Below are 20,602 nucleotides of genomic sequence, written 5' to 3'. Positions count from 1 at the left end.
CCTTATACTCTCCCTCTTTCTCCATATGACTTCTGTTGGGGTCTTTTTCGTCGGAAGGCTCATCCGGGCTTATTGATTCTTGGACCGCCATAGAGTGATGAATCAAGCCTTCAATGCCCCTTTTTCGAGTTAGCAAGAACTAGGCCCAAAGTACCCCGAGGGAGAAGCAAGTCCCAGGGGAGTACTTTGTTCTTCTTCCAGCAACTGCGTATTTTGTGTTGATGTTTCCGGCAGCTCGACAAAGAGTTGAAGATGACTTGCTGATGTTGATATGAGATTATATGAGCTTGGCATGAGAGCTTGGAGTGTGGGAGCTAAAGAATTACAAGTTTAGCAAATGAGAATGCATGTGCTCGGCTTGGTGTTTGATATATTTGAGTTTGGTGTTGATAATTTGTTGTGTGTGGCTATAGCTATGGGGATTTAAGAGTTTCAAGAGAAGGATGATGTAAGGAAAAGCTTGAGGTTTGAAGGCTATGGTGTTTAAAGCTTGGAAGGAAAGAAAAGCTTGGAGTTATGCTTGGTGAGGCTTTATGGAGAAGATGATGGATTTCAAGGGTGAGAAAGTAGAAGACATGGTTGTGATGGCTGAGGAATGACTGTGAAGGCTACTGGAATACTAGCAACAACTAAGGAAATGTGAGTTATCATGGTTGCTGAGAAGCTTGCAACAACCAAGAGGGGTTGATGGCTGCTGGGATGCTTGCAAGCCAAGTAAGAAGTGTTGGCCGAAGAAAAATTGGTTCCCTTTGCTTAAGCCATGAATGCCAATTTATAGAGAGTGAGGGTTTTCCTTTATTTCCGATAGGTAAATAGAGGTGTTGGAACCAGCATATTTCCAGTGGTTAAAAGGAAGCACTGGGGCATACTATTTTCCAGCATGTAAAGCTAGGTACCACAAACTGATTATTTCCTATGGGTAAAAGGAAGCACTGGAAATTACTTGTTTCCAGTGGGTAATAGGAAGTGCTAGAAAAAACTTGTTTCCAATGGGTAAAGCTAGGTATTTGGAAAATGACTATTTCCTATAGGTAAAAGGAAGTGCTTGAAAAATATCTCATTTGCTCACCCACATTGGAGAACTCTACGTAATGGGCTTGGACTTTGGTGCTCCCAAGTAGCTAGCCCAAAGTCTCTATTATCCAAGAGCTTCTGTGGGCCTTGTGGACCTCCATAACCTTCCACACCACAATCTCTCATGCAAGCCCCGTAAACCACATGATTTGGGTTCATGTGAGCTTGATAGGTGATTGGCATGAGAAAAATGTATTATTAGTTTGGCATGGTATGCACGCTATTTCTATATTTATTTAATGAATTAAATCCCAAAATACAGCTTGGATTAACGCATGACCGACAATATATGTTATATTGGGCTTTAAATGTCTTTGGACTTCCCGTAACTTTTTTGGGCCTCAACATTAGCCCTCTTGATTATTGGGGCTATGAAGTGGCAGCGAGATGGGCCAAATAATCAATTTTAGCCCAAAAGAATTGGCAGTGGCATGGCATGGCTGGTTCTTCAATATGCATGAAATATCCATGCTTGCTTGCTTGACCGTAGTTGTTTTGTTTTTCTTGGCATGAAGATTAGCATGGTTTTGGCAACTATTAGCTTGGTCATATATATATATATATATATATTCATATGTAACGATGAGCAACTCAAGGATAACTTGTCAAGAGTCTTCGAAATCACAGCCAGGTCTTTTCTGAGAAGGTTGGAGGGGTCGCAATGGTCCCGCTTAAAACCCAATCTTCTTAGACACCAAAGGTGTCGCCTTGAAGAACTTTCCTAGACGCTGTAATATCGGAGTTTACTTACTGGGGTTACCAAAAGTTGGCTTATTTTGCGGCATGACATCGGAGATGAGGTTTGGTTGAATTTTAACCCAAAATAAGTTAGCTTGCATGATTGATGTGCTTGAGTGACTAGTGATGCTTGATTTGGCATGGTTGCAACTTGCAAGAGTTGCATTAGTTTTGTACGCTTGATATTGGCTTGCATGCTTGGTTTTGATGTGTATATTTGGTATTGGCATGTATGCTTGATTTTGGGTTTATATGCTTGGCATTAGCTTGTACGCTTGGCTTTGGCATGTATGCTTGGTATTGGCTTGGATGCTTGGCATTGGCGTATACGCTTGGCATTAGCATGTATGCTTGGCATTGGCATGTATGCTTGGCATTGGCGTGCACGCTTGGTATTAGCTTGTATGCTTGGTATTGGCTAAAGTGACATGGTTTAATATAGCTTTTGGGCTATTTAGCATGGTGGATGTGCTTGAGTGTTTGGGTTTTGGCATTTACGTAAGGGTTTTTTTGTTCCAGCAGCTACAGATGGCCTGGGCTGCTGTAAAGAGCAAGTGGGTGCAGTTGAATTAAGATATAACTTGGTTTGGCATGAGGGCTTTGGTAGATTAGAAGATGAAAAATATAGAGGAAGATGCTTAAGGCTTTGAGCATGATAGTGTTTGTGGTAGCTTGAAAGTGGTATAAGTGTTGGCAAACAAGCATTGCAATATGAAGGCCTTAAGTCACTTGGACTAGATCTTAGTTTTGGAGTCCACTGCGTTGCCTTCCAATACTCAGATCTGGGGCTCCTCTTTCAAATTTGGTGGCATGATGGTTGTCTTTTCCGGCAGCATGACTATAGGGCTTGTGTTATCTTCCAGGAGCATTTCATACGGCGCATCATTATCTTCCATGTTTTGCTTGGCTTGAATCTTGGTTACTGGAAGCATATTTTGGTTGTTGTGTTGCATAGTGACTTTACTCTTTTTCTTGATAGCTTGACCTCACTTCAGAAAATTTGATTGCTTGGTAAAAGAAACTTCATCTTAACAATAAGCGTTTACGCTTCTTCCGGTAGTAACATAGTACTACCTTCGTAGTATTTTCCTTCTATTTGCCATGAACTGAGATGTTTTCCTTCTTGAGTAAAACATAGTACTTGGATTTCTTAAATAAGGCTTGAGGCTTGAGGACGCTTGATTATGGAATTGTGGCAATTGAGACATCCCAATGGTCTTTTGGTTTGACTCTTAAACACGGTCATTGGAATTGTCAGGGCTTTAGAAAGTGCTTGAGGCACTGGAGCATATCACTTATGGCGACTTAAGTATTGTTTATTACAGCTGTTGTAAGCATATTTTAGGAACCAAAAGCTTGGGCTTGGCTATTGAAGCTTGAGCTTTACATGTGGTTACTGCAACAAATGTGTTGGGTTACAACAGCTTGAGTTTTTGCAAGTGGTGGCAAACTTGGAGGTCATAGTGACATAATTGGAATTTCTAGGAGATTTTGGTCTTGGAATAATGGCTTTGGTAATAATGGATTTTTAAGCTCATTTGGGGTTTTGGAATTTTTGCTGGTGGTGATTGCAATGAATTCCTTCTTAGCCCCCAAGTGTACCATAATCATTATAACAAGATTTGATTGGCATGAGTTGCAAAAACTCTTGCAGCGTGGCCTTCTGAGTATTTATTTTGGCCATTGCATGGCATGATGAACTTAGGATATCCATTTGTTGCAACGGAGACAATTTGGCAAGATAGCATGGCTTCTTCTCTGTGCTTCTGGCAACTAGAAATGCCAAATTATCACTTTTATGATGACTGTGTTGCTTGAAAAGCTTGATCTTGTGATATCTGGTTTGGTTTGCTTGAAATGATTGCATCAAGTGAAATGCTTGAGTTGCATGGTTTTGGAGATGGATTGTTTCTCCTTGGCATGATTTCTCTTGAGACCACCTCCTACGGCACAATTTTATCATTGGCCTGGCTTAAGGCGTCATTCAGCTTGTTGAGATGTTGATGAGTACAGGAACATAAAGTCCCATGCTCCTTAAGGCTTAAGGCGTAGAGGAATGTACTCATCGTCTTGGGAAGAATAGAGTGCTTGATAGATATATAATTTTCTGCATGACCAAAGCAAATGGTGGTTAAAATAATACATGTGTTGCAGCTCGCAAATGAATATAATTAATATTTGTAGATTTTAAATGGATGTCATCCAACATCATTAAAGAACGAATGAATCCCTTATCAATATTAAAACCAACATAGGTAGCTTTCAGTAATATGCAAGCATGTGATGCCTTGGCAATAATTAAAATATGTGATGATACTCTTGCTTTTGGTAGTGTGTAAATGCCTAGTGCTTGTATTCCTTTCAAAGTGAAAGACAAGAAATAAAGGGAGCTGAATAGTCCAACTTCACTCTGTTGGTATTGGCCTCAAACATGATTTATATACATAATAAATAAAATTTATCAGTACATGTTTATATTTGAATAGATGACATGTTCGTGCTACATTTACAAGTATGACATATGGCATGATAATATATATTTTATTGTGAAATCTCAAAAGGTAAGAAAGGAAAAAAAAGATTTTCTTATCTTTGGCCTCCAACAGAGAGCATGTGGATTGTGGAACCAATAGCGGCATAGAAAGTCAGGGCATCCTGTGGGCAGTGCCAAAGATGGAGGCGATGCGAGCAACGTTCCGGAGAGGTTGTTCAATTTTGAGTTGAAGCACACGCGTAGTTTTGTGCAAGATGTGGCTATATTGTTCTAGAGTTAGCCAAGTCTCCTCTATTGGTCAGAGAAGATGGCCTCTCTGTATCAGATGCTTGGCTTGTGTTTGACTTCTTCTTTATTTTGAAAAAACTTGTTTGGCACGAAGCCCCCAAGTATTTTGGGGTTTGCATGCGTAGTTTGCTCAAAGGCATGAATGATGGATTTGCCAAAGCCTCTAGAGCCTTCTAGCTCTTGTGCTTTAGTCTCTTCCAGCACATGATTCTCATCAAAGCTTAACTAGCATGAATCCCTACACAATCTTCCAGCATCAGGGCATCACGAATTTGATTTCATATACTCAGAAAAGAAAAAGAATCGTCAATTTATGTAGGGGCTTCTTTTTATTTATTCGTATGGGTGTCTCCAAATGGGCAAATGATGATGGCAGAAGACCTTCTTGATTCCCAACTGTAGACATGTGGATAAGCTGAGCATAGTGCAATATCGGAGAGAAGAGGTTTATCCCTGGAGATCTGTACACTAGAGAGGCCTAATTCAATTTCGGCTCGAAAAGTATGTGCAGCTTTGTGCCTGATATAGCTATGTTGTTCTAGAGCTGGCTTTGTATCCTCTGTTGGCCAGAGAAGATGCGGCATATGGACATCATTCTCACAAATTGAGTCTGGTTAATGATGTTGTGTGTTGGGCTACATGATCTATGAAAAATTGTATTATTAGGTGACAACTTTTAATATTTTAGTATTATATATCAACACCATAATAGCAACTCTCGTAAATGTGATGATGCCTTGGGATGATAGCTTTGGCATATAAAACAGTCATGCTTTATTAGAATGGCAACCTTTAGGCAAACATTAGATGGTATGATGCATAGATGGAGTGATAAAGTGATGTGACTATTTGACTCACACACTAAACAAGATAATGATAAAATATAATAATGGAAGTGACAAGTAAAATAATGGTAGTGGAAATAATAAGAAAATGATGCAAGCTGGTGCACCATATAATGCATCAGACTATAATAATAACCACTAATCAATCAACCCTTTTGACTTGGGCAGACCAACCCACGTGCTTTTGTCTATGCTTAAGACAATTCAATGAAGCATGAATTTTATGAATATATTAAAACAATAAACAAATATATATGCTATATTGAGATTAATGAGACAAAAAATCTTATCTTGGTGAAGCCATTCGCAGAGATGAGGCTGAGAGCATTGAGCAAGTGTTCCTTCTCCATTTCTCATGTGTTTGCACAACTCTAGAGAGGTGAAGGCTGCTAAGAAGGTGATTTATGGCGATGGCCAGATTTGCTGATGATGTTTCATGGTGGAGAGGTGAACGGCAGGGCTCGCTTAGTCTGTGAATGGATGTTGAGCTCAACCTTCTTCTGCTCAAGCTTTCATTTCTCTTCTCTGTCAGTATGCTCTGTTTCTCTCAAGTTTGAAAACCTTTTCTTTGATTTTGCATCAAATTTGCTTGGCATGAAGCCCCCAAGTTATTTGGATTTAGGGACAGTTGTGGAGTTTGCTTTGGTGTCTCTGGTACCTCAGTGGCCCTTCCATAAGATTTCGTTTAGCTTGAGAACATAGATCTAAGAAACAGAGAAAGAGAAAATGTTACGAACAATTTTTTTTTGGGTTGTTCTACAGGGCATATGGCTAAGAAAGAGAAACAAAGGAGGAAACACTCTTATCTTTGGTATCTTGCATCGACTGACTTAAATCTTGTGTGGAGAAGCCGCTGTAAGAATAATGGCCTAGTCCCCAGCAGAGTCGCCATTTATGTTGGGGTCTTTTTCGTCGGAAGGCTCATCCGGGCTTATTGATTCTTGGACCGCCATAGAGTGATGAATCAAGCTTTCAATGCCCCTTTTTCTGAGTTAGCAAGAACTAGGCCCAAAGTACCCCGAGGGAGAAGCAAGTCCCAGGGGAGTACTTTGTTCTTCTTCCAAAGAATGCGTATTTTGTGTTGATGTTTCCGACAGCTCGACAAAGAGTTGAAGATGACTTGCTGATGTTGATATGAGATTATATGAGCTTGGCATGAGAGCTTGGAGTGTGGGAGCTAAAGACCCACAAGTTTAGCAAATGAGAATGCATGTGCTCAGCTTGGTGTTTGATATATTTGAGTTTGGTGTTGATAATTTGTTGTGTGTGGCTATAGCTATGGGGATTTAAGAGTTTCAAGAGAAGGATGATGTAAGGAAAAGCTTGAGGTTTGAAAGCTATGATGTTTAAAGCTTGGAAGGAAAGAAAAGCTTGGAGTTATGCTTGGTGAGGCTTTATGGAGAAGATGATGGATTTCAAGGGTGAGAAAGTAGAAGACATGGTTGTGATAGCTGAGGAATGACTATGAAGGCTACTGGAATACTAGCAACAACTAAGGAAAGGTGAGTTCTCATGGTTGCTGAGAAGCTTGCAACAACCAAGAAGGGTTGATGGCTGCTGGGATGCTTCAGCCAAGTAAGAAGTGTTGGCCGAAGAAAAATTGGTTCCCTTTGCTTAAGCCATGAATGCCAATTTATAGAGGGTGAGGGTTTTCCTTTATTTCCGATAGGTAAATGGAGGTGTTGGAACCAGCATATTTCCAGTGGTTAAAAGGGAGCACTGGGGCATACTATTTTTCAGCATGTAAAGCTAGGTACCACAAACTGATTATTTTTATGGGTAAAAGGAAGCACTAGAAACTACTTGTTTCCAGTGGGTAATAGGAAGTGCTCAAAAGCTTGTTTCCAATGGGTAAAGCTAGGTATTTGGAAAATGACTATTTCCTATAGGTAAAAGGAAGTGCTTGAAAAATATCTTATTTACTCACCCACATTGGAGAACTCTAAGTAATGGGCTTGGACTTTGGTGCTCCCAAGTAGCTAGCCCAAAGTCTCTATTATCCAAGAGCTTCGTGGGCCTCATGGACCTTCATAACCTTCCACACCACAATCCCTCATGCAAGCCCCATAAACCACATGACTTGGGTTCATGTGAGCTTGATAGGTGATTGGCATGAGAAAAATGTATTATTAGTTTGGCATGGCATGTATGCTATTTCTATATTTATTTAATGAATTAAATCCCAAAATACAGCTTGGATTAACGCATGACCGACAATATATGTTATTTTGGGCTTTAAATGTCTTTGGGCTTCCCGTAACTTTTTTGGGCCTCAACAACTTCCAATGGCCCCTTCCCCCCACCCTCCCATATGGTGTTTTTTTGTCCCCCACGACCTCCTACCCCAAATGCTATCGATTTTATCTAGTTTTGATAGTTTTTTACAAACCCAAGTGTTTAAGATTGAATTATTTGGATGTTTTGGTTGATGGATTTTGTGTGAATTTGGAAAAAGGTTGAGATGGGAGGCTGTAAGGTGCCATTTATGAATCATGATCAATAATTTTACCTTTCGATTGTTTCTGAAAGGCTTGGATTGACTGTGAGCTTTTTCGGAATGTGGAGGTATTGAAATTAACAGAGGTGGTGGGGAGGTTGTTGGGGAGACAACAAAACAGAGGGGAGGAGCGGTGGTGGTGAAGGGCCATTGGAAGTCATATGGAGAGAGGAGAGGGTAGGGGTTGAGGATGCTATTGTGTCATGGGTTGTGGGTTGGGATGGGGTGAGAGTAGAGAGAGGGCAGAGGGGGATGGGAAAAAAAAATCAACTTTTTTCTTCAATTTTAAATTTTTTAATGGTTTTAAAAATATATTTTATCTTATACATGTGTCACGACGTCATTGGAGATGTGGAGCCCATTTACCTTCCACGTCAGCAATTTAATAGAGTTTCTAACGGTAATACTATTTTGATGTATACTAGGAGAAATTATAGAGTGGTACCTTATTACCACATTAGCTAGTGATACTCCCACTCAAAATATGCCATATGTAATTTTTTTAATAAATTAATTATTCTTTGTTACAGCTGGACGTAAGTTTTATCCGCTGAAATAAATTAGAAAAATAAAAAAGAAAGGAGAATATCGAGCAATTCTACCCGCACGCCACCCCTCTGTCGTCTTCTTCCGACTGCCATCAACAGTCATTAGTAACACAAGTAAGAGAACCAAATCCCCATAGCCTAATAAATTGTTGCAACCAGGAAACTTCGTCATCATTTTCAATGAATCTTAATATCTGATGGAGATATTAGATCCAATAACAATCAACCCTTTCCATATCAATTTCATTCTAGTCGATTTGTAGCCTGTTTGTTACAGACCCACCTCCCATCCCAACCTTCTTCACATCTGCTAGTGAGACCTTAATCAATGATAAAATATACATGGATCTTGGCGTAGTCACCAAAAGGTTGAGAAAATTGCAGAACAGCAACACACATAGAGAGAGAGAGAGAGAGAGAGAGAGATGGAGGGAGGAAGATAAAAGAGAGGGAGCCCTAAACTAGAGCGGCGGTGCGGGGTAGGCTTGTTCGGGTGGGCTGTGGCTATTTTTTTTTTCCATTGTTTATTTTCTTAATTTTATTTTAAAGGGTAAAAATTAGGTTAAAGTCCAGTTGTAAAATAAAATTTGAGTTGTTAAAAAATAAAGACACATGACATATTTTGAATGGGAGTATCATTAGCTGATGTGGTAATACAGTACTACTCTATAATTTCTTGTATACTAGGCGATAAGTGCATTATTTCTTATATTTTTATACCTTTATATTTGGTTTTTGTAGGGAAAGTTAATTAAAAAGAGCATTATTACCTTACTTTCCTTATTTTCAGCTATTCTGCGCTATTGGAAGGATTTCGACTAAAAATTGACTTTTCGAATGAATTTTAGCGCAAGGCCAATTGTTGAAGAAAGCTAAGACATTGAAGATCATTGTATCAAAATTTCATAATTTTCTACCAAGCCAACTGCTCCAGACTTACAAATCAAGACAGCCTAAGTTAAAATCCCGTTAGAACTGCACTGCTGTGGAAGATTGAAGATTTGAAGACCTTTCCGATTTTTCCTAGTGGCATGTGATATATGCTTGGAAAGCTTAGAGATCAAGCTACGTTTCTCATATTTTTTCAGAATTTTATAGGAAGTGGAAAAACCCCAAAACGTGTGGGCAAGTTGGCTAACGTGTTTCCAAGTCAAAGAAGGATTCTTTCCTAGTTTATTCCCTTAATTGTCTGGGATTTTGTTTTGCTTTAGCAGAGTTTTTCCGAACATTTTTAGAGTAGGGTTTAGTTGTTTTACACTATATAAGGTCACCCTAAACTCTCTCTAATGAGGAGCCACATATCATTTATCATCTCCCCATATAAAACTTTCATATATACACCCACAAATATATCAGAGAGAGAGCTAAGAATTTGTTGTCACAGTGCTTTTGGAGCTCACAAAGGTGTTGTGGAGAATCCAAAGATGACCCATCGGCTAAATCGGTTTTATGACAACAATTCTCTTGTTTATCTTTTCTTTTGTCATGAACTAATTTTCCTTGCTAGGGCTACGATGTAGCCTAACTGTGAATACTTAATTTTTATAGTTATATTAATGTCTGATTACTATTCCATGTTGAGTATTTGTTACTGTTCTTAATGCTTTGAATATCTGGCCAATATTTAATTGATTTGATGATCCAAACGAAGACCGAGAGGAGATGTTTTGTGTTTGCTTATCGTAACAAATACCATGTCTTGAATAAGTGCCCGAGAGGGACTAACATGACTCATGCAGCTTTCTTGCAGGTTCTCATAGAACTTAATGGGTTTTTGATTTTTTAAATCCGTTGCTCAAGGGAGAAAAGGTTGTTAATTAAGAATACTTTTGGTTGAGCTCGAAAGGGGTTATCAAATGAATTAGGAGAAACCAACTGTCAATATGGTTAGTATTTAGGGTTAATTGGCTATAAGAATTAAGTGGCATTGGTGATGGTGAAATCAGATGCTCTAGTGTTTCATCAACTTGATTTTCCATATCTTTAATTAAATTGCTATTTTTCATAACTGTTTTAGTTTAATTAAATCAATCAATCCTCCTAATTAACTGTTTAAATAAACTTATGCATTAATCATAATTGGTAATTAAAAGGAAATTACAGTCTTCGTAGGAACGACACTTCACTTATCTCTATATTACTTGTGCGGATTGTGCGCTTGCAATCATTTCACAACACTAGGTAATGTTAAGGACTATTAATGTCACAAAAACATAATGTGATAATTTCGCTAATCTCAGGGACCATTTTGCTAACTTAAGCCTTCACAAATATATGAATTCCCTCCTTGAGAACTCAACCTAATTAAGTTACAAATAGGAATTTAATTTCACATACCAACTACATCCATCTATCAATACATAGCATCACATTAATTCTAATTCAAAATTCTTCACCAAATGTGGTAATGCTACTCTTACAACATTTGTATACCACATTCTCATACCACCTTATGTGGTAGATGAAGTGGACAACCATATCAATTACAGGTGCATAGATGAGATCTCAGTAGTGTCTCAAGATTATATGATTTTTATATATGCTAGATCCATTTAATTTCTTGTTTCCACATGTATTTTACTCTGCATTAGAGTCCTTGTTGGGGTTAATAACTGTAAACTGGTTTGCAACTCATAACATTAGCCAAATCAGTTATAGGAATTCTCAGGGCTTGTCTTTGTGCCCGTAAAAAGAGATCTCTGAACTTGGAAGACATTGATGTTGCAGAGGACTAATAGAAAACACAATGCCATGTACTTCTGGTTACATTCTAATATTTCAATTTCATTTATTTACTTGTACGAACAGATTCAGTGAAATTTAAAGTTGCGAATTGATGAACAAGGGAAGCTGCTGAAGAAGATGTTTGATCTGCAACAACAACAAAAAAACAAGTAATGACCTGTTGAAGACTCATGCAGTTCTCTTTAGTCTTTGGTGAGAAAAGAAAAGGTGGCAGACTTAAACCAAACCATTACAAGGAAAAAGAAAGATGTACAAGAATCTCATGCAGTTGAAGCGCTCATATGAAGAGCAACTAAGGATGCATAAGATCCATCCGAGATATTCATCAAAGTATCATGCTTGCCTCTCTCTATGATAACCCCATTTTTCACCACTGCGATCACATTAGCATTCTTGATTGTGGATAGTCTACGGGCAACCACCACTGTGGTCCGGTTTACCATCACTCCGTCTAATGCATCTTGAACCACTCTCTCAGATTCAGCATCGAGTGCACTTGTAGCTTCATCTAAGAGTAACATCTTGGGCCTCTTGATTATAGCACGCGCAATGGCTATGCGTTGCTTCTGTCCCCCAGACAGTTGCACTCCTCGTTCTCCTACTATGGTGTCAAACCCCTGCATAATGCATTCGGATTAATGTTGCAACAATCTATTATAAGTTATCACTAAGATCAGTTGACTTGTACCCAAAAACATTTATTATAATGCATTAATGTTCTAACCTGTCCTAAGCTACTAATGAACCTGTAGGCATTGGCTAACTCTGATGCAGCTATAATTTCGGCCTCAGTTGCATCTCCATCTTTTCCATATGCAATGTTGGAATGAATGGTGTCGTTAAATAAAGCAGGTTCTTGGTTCACAAGCCCCATCTGTTGCCTTAACCATTTCAATTGGAATTTTCCAAGTTCAATTCCATCAAGTGTGATATGACCTGAATCGGGATCATAAAATCTTTGCAACAATGCTACTACTGAGGATTTTCCACTCCCACTTTCTCCAACCAAGGCAACTGTCTGCAAAAGATATTCGCAAAAGAACCACTATATGAAGACCTACACTTCAACATGTCATCAAACTAAAATATAGATAGTAAATTTAATTTTTTTAAAATAACAGAATTGAAATCCAAATCAATGATGAAATGCTTACATTGCCACAATGAATAGTCAAACTTAGGTCTCGGAAAATCTGTATGTCTGGCCTAGATGGATATTTAAAGATTACACGGTGAAGCTCAATCTCTCCCTTTACGCTGTCCAATTTCACACCAGACTCGTCACTAGAGTCTATCTTTGACTTCCTGTCTATTATTGCAAATATGGAAGCAGCAGCATTCTTGGCTTTACTAGAATCAATAGCAAAGGAGCTGGACTGAGAAATTCCCATAGCTGCCATGGTTAAAGCATAAAAAACCTGCAGGCCAAATACACATCTTAAAACCATCTACATATGCTTTGGTCTTGTTTTAAAAACTATTTGATGAATGGAGTGAATAATTACTTGGAAAACGTGTGGAAATGTTGTTTTTCCAGCCTCAACAAGTTTAGCTCCAGCATAGAAACAGGTTGCATAGACACAAAACAGAGAGAAGAAAGATATTCCAAATCCTATTCCACTGATCAAGCCTTGTCTTTTGGCTGCCTCCGTAGGGCCTTCACATATCCTTCTGTATAGGTCCATTACCTTTTCTTCAGCACAGAAAGAAGCAACTGTTCTTATGCTCCCAACTGCATCATTTGCAACTTGGCTTGCTTCATCATACATCATCTGCAACCATTTAATACATCTTGATTGTTAGAAGAAAGAAGGGATTTGAATTTACAAATTGTGAAATGTTCTAATAATCCAGAATTGGCACTTGAAAATGTAAATGTGGACAAACTCTAACTGTATTTAAATGAGAAAGCTTTTACTTTCAGGGAGCTATAGATCATACCTTTGCATCTGCACTGAATCCTCTCATGAAATTTGCTTGAACATATCCGTTAATTCCGATCAGAGGAATCAATGCGAGTAAAATGAATGCCAGCTGCCAACATGCAGTAAAACCAATGAACAAACCTGCAGCTGCAGTGGCAATGCTACTAACCATCTGAGCTAGTGTGTCTCCTACTAGGGCCCGCACTAGAGCGGCATCTGCTGAGAGCCTGGCACCAATTGCACCACTTGAGTTCCCAGCCTAATCAAACCACCCAACCTCCATGTGAACCACTTTCTCGAAACAAATCAATCTGATACGTTCAATTAACTTACTACCAGCCACAGAAAAGAAGTATTCCCTTGCTGGGTCTGCCTGCAAGGAGCACTGGAATAAGAAGCACTGGAATCTCGGGCTTGGACATAGAAGCACTGGAATAAGAACCACTTTCTCTGAATCTTTCTTTTGTTGACGAGGTGGTTCATAGAAAGTCTTTACTACCTTGGACAAAAGCAAACCAAAAATTGGAATCATAACACCACTGATGATTGCAGCTACAGTTCCAATACGAAGCACTGGAATCTCGGGCTTATTGAGGGCAGCAAGACGGTGCATTGTGATCTTCGGAGGTTGCTCTAATGGCAGGGCAGGGGCTTCTGGGTCTGCCTGCAATGTATTGTCCTCATGCATGCTACCAACAGAGGAATTCCGACTTAAGGATCTTACTAACGCCATCCTTTGACTCAACTGTCTAAAACATTTCATAGTAATTTCGGATTTGTTTTGAGCTTCTGCTATTTGTTCTGATCCCTTGTTTACTTCTTGCAAGCGTATAAGTTGAGAGTATGCTCCTTCAGGATCCTTGAGTAAGTCTGAGTGCGAGCCTGATCAGTTGACAAAAATTTACTGTTAATTGTTATATACAGAAAGTACCGATCAGAGCTAACGGCCTCTGTGTATATCTTTCCATTGTGAATATATACTGCTGTTTCTCTTCACCGTAGTAGATAATAATTAACTGCAGCAGCAGTGGACTTCCTGTTGCCTTTCACATTATTTTTAAGCAGTACGTCTGCACTCTAAGTGTCAATCCCCAACTAGTCTGTCCACAGAAAAGATGTATAGATGGGAAAGAAGCAGGAAATGCATATTAGGCATGCAGGCAGTTTGATTTTCTATACCATCTTAAACAAAATGAAAAAAGTGATTTTCTTTTACATCATCCTCTAAGTTAATTCTGCAGAAATAATTATGAGATAGTGTGCATAAAGCAGCATAATTTAATTATGAGAATAAAAATAATGTGCTATGAATGACCTTATTAGATAGAATACCTCTTTCAACCATCTTTCCTTTATGAATGATTGCAATTGTATCCGCGTTCCCCACCGTGCTCAAACGATGAGCAACAATAACACTAGTTCGGTTTACCATAATCCTGTCCAATGCTTCTTGAACTATCCTTTCAGATTCTGCATCAAGTGCACTTGTAGCTTCATCCAGAAGTAAAATTCGTGGATCTTTCAAAACTGCTCTTGCTATAGCAATTCTCTGCTTCTGCCCACCAGACAGCTGAGTTCCATGCTCACCCACCATGGTGTCAAACCCCTGAACACGAAATATATATGCAATTCCAAAGTGAAGTAAGCCTATATTATGTTCTTATGGTGATCATGCGTGTATATATATGTACAGTTCAATCAAAATGAGCTAGCTAGAGCAAATAAATTAGAACCTGGGGCAGTTTGTCAATAAATTTAGCAGCATTTGCAAGTTGAGCTGCTGCTTCTATCTCTTCAAGAATAGCACCATCTTTTCCATAGGCAATATTTTCCTTAATGTTGGATGCAAACAGTACAGGTTCCTGGCTGACAAGACCAATTTTACTCCGAATCCATTTCAGCTGAAATTCTTTTAGGTTTATACCACTATCAAAACTTCACCAGCTCTTGGATCATAAAGCCGCTCTATCAGACTGATGACTGTTGACTTCCCACTTCCACTTTCTCCAACCAAAGCTGCGGTGGTGCCACTAGGGATATAAAGTGAGAACCCATCGAATATTTGTTCATCTGGTCTGGCTGGATAACTGAAAAATCCTCTCTCAACTCTATATCTCCACGAATGTCTTTCCTTTTTCGTCATAGGCATCAATCTCTGGCATCCTAATAGTCTCAAACATCTTAAATGCTGCAACTTGACCAGCGGCGAATGCACTGAAGCACGTTGATGCCTACCCCAGAGACCCAACTCATATCCCAAATAGTTTCAAAAGAAAGAAAATTATCAAATTATTAAGAAAAAAAAACAAATTAAAACATAAAGGGACGAAATTTGAAAGTTAAGAGTGGAGCTTACATGGATGTAGTTGTGGGAACCAATTAAATCAAAACCCTAGGTCGAATAATTCCTTCCATTTGGGGATTATTTGACCTAATTGGGAATTACTCAACCTAATTGGGAGTTACTCAATTTAATTGGGAGTTACCCAATTAAATTGAGAATTACCTAATTAAGTTGGGAATTGATTTGATTCCTACCCCAATTCCCAATTAAATGAGGAGTTACCTAATTAAATTGGGATTTGATCTGATACCTACCACGATTAGGGATTTGATTTACCCAAATAAATCAAATCCCTAATTAATCAAATCAATTCCAAATAGGGGAGGAATAATTCCCTTCCATCTATGGAATTATTCCTCTGAAACCCTAATCTCCGAGACCATTATAAATACTTGGCTACGCACAAAGGTGAAGGTACGTCTAAATTCCTACAAACTCTGCAGAAATTATTTCTCACAAACCCTAGCCACCACTTTCTTTCTCTCTCTGACACAAGGCTCCGGCCACCACACACGGCTCCGGCCACCCGGTTTTCCTTGAAATACCCTACCTAACTTAGGCATCGGAGGGCCTTTGGCCAACACCCGGGTGTGGTCCTTTTACCCGATCTGTTTTGCAGGGAGAAAGAGAAGTGGAGAAGACGAAGGAATCTTAGGCGAATATCCTCGTGAGGAAATTTGTACAAACAGTAGTCAAAACAGCAAGAATCACATTCACACCCCCGGAATATCCTTTTTCCCTTATCATTCTTGAACCAAACCATACAGCCAAGGCATAAGAAAAGAACAAAACCAGCAGCCGAACCTTCATGAACACCTGATTTGTAAGCATCCACAAGATTTTTACTATAACTTGTAATAGCTTTCTTCTCTCCAGTAAAGGATGCAACCTAGATATATGATATAGGAACCAATCAAATGAAAAACATCATCATATATATTCTTGGTTGGTCACATAAATAATTTAAAAGAAATTAATTATTCCAATAACTAGCTCCAAGGCAAATAAATGTACGTTATGTGACTACATACAGTTCTAATGGAGCCTATCGTCTGATCAAGAACGTTTGCTGCTTTTGCGTAAGCATTCTGTCCATGGGATGCCATCTTGGTTACAATGAAGGATATGGATGCACCAGCTGCCACAAGCAGAGGAACACAGGATAACATGACAAGGGTAAGAGGCCGCACTTTGATGAATGCTATTATAAACCCTGCAATGAATGTTGAAAATAGCTGGACAAATTTCCCAACCTGCACCAACAAGTTGTTGTTACATTATTATAAGAAGAGTAACACATTTCAAGGTTTCTGTTCTTCCATTCCATTTCCAGCTGATTTTTATTTTTATTTCTTGTACTAGTAGACGTACCTTCTCACCCATGGCATTTTGTATGAGAACAGTGTCACCGGACATTCTCCCAACGACCTCTCCACTGTTTGTTTCCATGTCAAAGAAAGCAACATCTTGTCTCAATATTGCTTTCAAATGCAAAGCCCTTATCCTTGCAGCTTGTCTTTCCCCTGTTACCATCCAGCAACCGACCTCTATTGAACAAAAAACAAAGGGGTTTATCAATCAGTTCAAATGCTCAATTAATATATAGAAGAAAGAATTTCTCTATGCATTGCATTATCAAAAACAAAAACTTATGATATGTACTTACGAAGAGTTGCAGCCACAGCTGCCCAGATAGCCAAATACCCAAATTTTAGAGAGACCTACAATTTTCCAAGATAAGTACGTGATCATCAAAATGTTCATCGAATCAATAGAGGAAGAGATCTTGTTATAATTATGATATGAATACCTTGAAACAAAATATATGTATAAAAAAAACACCTGAGCTCCAGAAGTCAAACAGGATTTTCTGGAACTTAAATATTTCACCTCGTAAATTAAAAAAGAAGTTGATAATGTAAATAAAACTAGACGTTTTTCCAGTGATGAAGGTTAGAACTCAGGTTGTAACTTGTCTGTAGACTTGTGAAACATAAGTTTACCTTGGAAACAACACTAAGTCCTATGTGTGTATTGTTTTGATTAGTTCCAAAAGAATCACTCATCTCCCCGACCAGTATCGTCATAATCGGCATACATGAACCGTTCCCCATGGCACCAATCGTGCCGATGAGCATCATCAACATAATATCAGTCTTATCTGCAAACGAAAATAACTTCACAAATGCAACTCTTTCAGTTTTTTCCTCTCCTCCATTGCTGCTCTTGTCGTGATCCCTGTTCTTCATGCTAGACCCCCTCTCTTCTTCTTCTTCTTCTACTACTACTACTTGGTCTTTTGATGTTGTATTATTATTACCAACCAACCACCAGAATTTTGATGTCTCAGTAAGTAGGGGTATTGATTTTTTGTTGTTACCAAATCAAGGATTGGATTAATTAGCAGATTTTGTATATCACCATTCTCTCAATTACAGCTGTATATATGTAGTTTCCTTATAAGTCCTGTAATATACATCACACTAATTATTGTATACAATACACTCTAATATTCATACTGCACAAATATATGGATTCCCTCTTTCAGAACTCAACCTAATTAAGTTAAAAACCGGAATTTAATTTCACATACCAACTACATCCATCTATAAATACATAGCATCACATTAATTCAAATTCAAAATTCTTCACCAAATATGATAATGCTACTCTTATCACATTTGTATACCACATTCTCATACAACCTTACGTGGTAGATGAAGTGGACAATCACATCAATTAAAAAGTGTCAATAAATCATAAAAGAAAAGAAAATGTTAAATTAATTTTAATTGATCCGTCACCTCATCTACCACATAAGTTGGTATTGGAATGTGGTATACAAAAATATGGTAAGATTAGTATTATTCCAAAAGAAAAACAGCTAAAACAGGAAAAGATTTTCTTTAATGAGAAAAATAAGAGAAAAAAGCGTCACTGCCCCTCCTCTAAGAAAAATAAGAGAAAAAAGTGTCACTGCCCCTCCTCCCCCTCCTCTCTTCTCGTCTTTTTCTTTTAGGTTAGTAAATAAGTTCACTGGGGCGTTTTAAATAAAAAGCCCCTTGTGATAATTTCTTTTAAACCATGGTTAGATTGAAGTTCCCCATCACCAGTGGCGGAGCCAGGATTTTATGTTGTGGGTGGGGGGGAATGGCAATATGTTAGGGTTTAGGGTTGATCTCTTTCCTAGTGTTAAGCTTGTAAATAAATAAATAACCGATTATCTTTAATTTCCTATTTTCTTAAATATACTTGTGAAAGAAAGATTTGATTGGATGTTTCTTTTCATTTTTATTAATTATGTTGGTGGTATCCAAGAGTAACTTAGGCCCAGTTTGGAATTACTGTCACTTTTTTAAAAAGTTGCTTTTGTTGTGCTTTGAAAACAATTAGCTGTAAAATAAAGCAGCTCCATATTTGGTAAACAATATTTTTAAAGTGTTGTTAGTACAAAAAAAAGTGTCAAAACCGTTTGGTAAATTTTAATATAAAATTGTTGTAACTGTGAATAACGACTAAAATAGACATAATGTTAAAAATGTTATGTACTAATCATGTGGTGGTAGTGGTAGTGATAGAGTGGAGGTGGTGGTGGTGATGAAGGTGGAGTTGGTGGTTGTGGTAGTGGTGGAGGTGAGGATGGTGGTTGTGGAGGTGGTGGTGGTGGTAGTAGTGGTAGCATGGTGGTGGTAGTGGCAGCATGGTGGTGGTGGTGGTGGTGGTGGATGTGTGGAGGTTTTGGAGGATGAGGTGGTTGTGGTGGTAGTGCTGAAGGTGGTGGTGATGGTGGTGGTGGAGGTGGTGGTGGCCGAGGATGAGGAGAAGGATGTGGTGGTGGTAGTGGTGGCAGTGGCGGTGGTTGTGGAGGTAGAGGTAGAGGTGGAGGAGCTGGTGGTGGTGGTAGTGGTGGCAATGGCAGTGGTTGTAGAGGTACAAGCATATGCTCGTGATGCATATAGTTCAATCAAAAAAGGAGTTTAAGCAAATATGCAATTTATGACCTAAGTTCATGACAAACAAAGTTCTCATCTTGTGAATCAATAAGCATGCCAAGCAAATTCTCCATCAAAACAAAAATCAAGGATTGCAAGACTTGCGTCCTGTCAACTTCTACTTCTCACAGCCAAGAACAAACTCCACAATTATTCCTCAAATACTCAAATTGGCAGAGTCATTTACCGAAAGACTAAAACAGAAGCCCAAAAAAAAAAAATACAAGTTAGAAGGTGGAAGATTGAAGGTTCCAAAGAGCAAAACGTCAAAGCTTCTAGCACTCACCTTCCCCGCCTGTGCTAGAGACGTATACACCTACATAGAAAAAACGCATCATGCAAAGTTAAGTCTTTTCACCAGCTCAAAAGGGGCCACCACATGATAAAAAGGGGGAAGAAAAATAGAGAAAAGAAAAGTGGAGCAATCCATACCAGCGACTTTTCCTCTCACTTTCAAAGCACCCTTCCAAAGACTTGCAAAAGAAAGAAACAAAAAATGGGAGAACCCCAAAATTGATGCAAACCCTTCCTTGCTAACGATTACTCCAACAGAAGGTGGATGGGTCAAAAGGAGTGGATGCTTCGCTGCCAAAACAAAGAGCAAAACCCATGGGTATGAAGAACCCACCAAACCCTTCAATAGATTCAAGAAATTGCAGGAGAAAGGGGCATACCTTGTTAATCCTTGAAAGGATAGCCTCAGATGCACCAAGAGAGAAGGAATTGGGAATTTTGGAAGAAAATTCTGCACAGAGACAATCTCTTCGCAAGCGGCAAGCGGGTTTCTTCAGATAGGGGATGACGGAGTCTGATTTGGCTCAAACTCTCTTCCAGCGGCTGAAAATAGGTGGTTGTTGCCTGATCTCTCTCTCTCTAAGTTCACTGGAGGAAGGAAAGAGAAAGAAGGGGAAAGTGGTAAAAAGAGGTTTGCTCTGGTACGCATAAAGAAGAAGGAAAAGAAGGAAGAAATAATAAATAGGAAGAAGGAGGAAGTTGGTATCTGGGAAATCGCAAATAATTGCTGGAGCTTATGAATTTGATTTTGGGTCGGGATTAATAATTCAGCCCATTCCAGCACTTATCCATGGCCCTAATAATTAAGGGGGCTAATG

The 20,602-nt window shown here is 38.8% G+C and overlaps 3 protein-coding genes across 3 annotated transcripts; all 3 read right to left on the bottom strand.

The window, feature by feature from the left end:
* Positions 1-11,241: 11,241 nt before the first annotated feature.
* Positions 11,242-13,433, bottom strand: LOC103342632 (ABC transporter B family member 11-like). Its single transcript, XM_089051074.1, has 5 exons — positions 13,171-13,433; positions 12,735-13,001; positions 12,384-12,647; positions 11,954-12,247; positions 11,242-11,846 (listed from the first exon to the last, which is right to left on the bottom strand). Exons 1-5 carry the CDS (start codon positions 13,324-13,326, stop codon positions 11,490-11,492), a joined length of 1,338 nt encoding a protein of 445 aa, XP_088907200.1. The 5' UTR covers positions 13,327-13,433; the 3' UTR covers positions 11,242-11,489.
* Positions 13,399-15,236, bottom strand: LOC148917743 (ABC transporter B family member 4-like). Its single transcript, XM_089051075.1, has 3 exons — positions 14,888-15,236; positions 14,487-14,760; positions 13,399-14,036 (listed from the first exon to the last, which is right to left on the bottom strand). Exons 2-3 carry the CDS (start codon positions 14,746-14,748, stop codon positions 13,414-13,416), a joined length of 885 nt encoding a protein of 294 aa, XP_088907201.1. The 5' UTR covers positions 14,749-14,760; positions 14,888-15,236; the 3' UTR covers positions 13,399-13,413.
* Positions 15,237-15,262: 26 nt separating this feature from the next.
* LOC148917742 (ABC transporter B family member 11-like) lies at positions 15,263-17,897 on the bottom strand. Its single transcript, XM_089050397.1, has 6 exons — positions 17,502-17,897; positions 17,165-17,219; positions 16,870-17,045; positions 16,530-16,751; positions 16,259-16,387; positions 15,263-15,385 (listed from the first exon to the last, which is right to left on the bottom strand). The coding sequence occupies exons 1-6, from the start codon at positions 17,745-17,747 to the stop codon at positions 15,263-15,265; spliced, it is 951 nt and encodes a 316-aa protein (XP_088906523.1). The 5' UTR covers positions 17,748-17,897.
* Between the last annotated feature and the right edge of the window lie 2,705 nt (positions 17,898-20,602).

This window comes from Prunus mume, linkage group LG4 (genome assembly GCF_029339155.1).
Source record: "Prunus mume cultivar Tortuosa linkage group LG4, ASM2933915v1, whole genome shotgun sequence".
NCBI lineage: Eukaryota > Viridiplantae > Streptophyta > Magnoliopsida > Rosales > Rosaceae > Prunus > Prunus mume.
The sequence above is the reverse complement of the archived record's forward strand: the minus strand, read 5'-3'. Positions and strand labels throughout refer to the sequence as shown.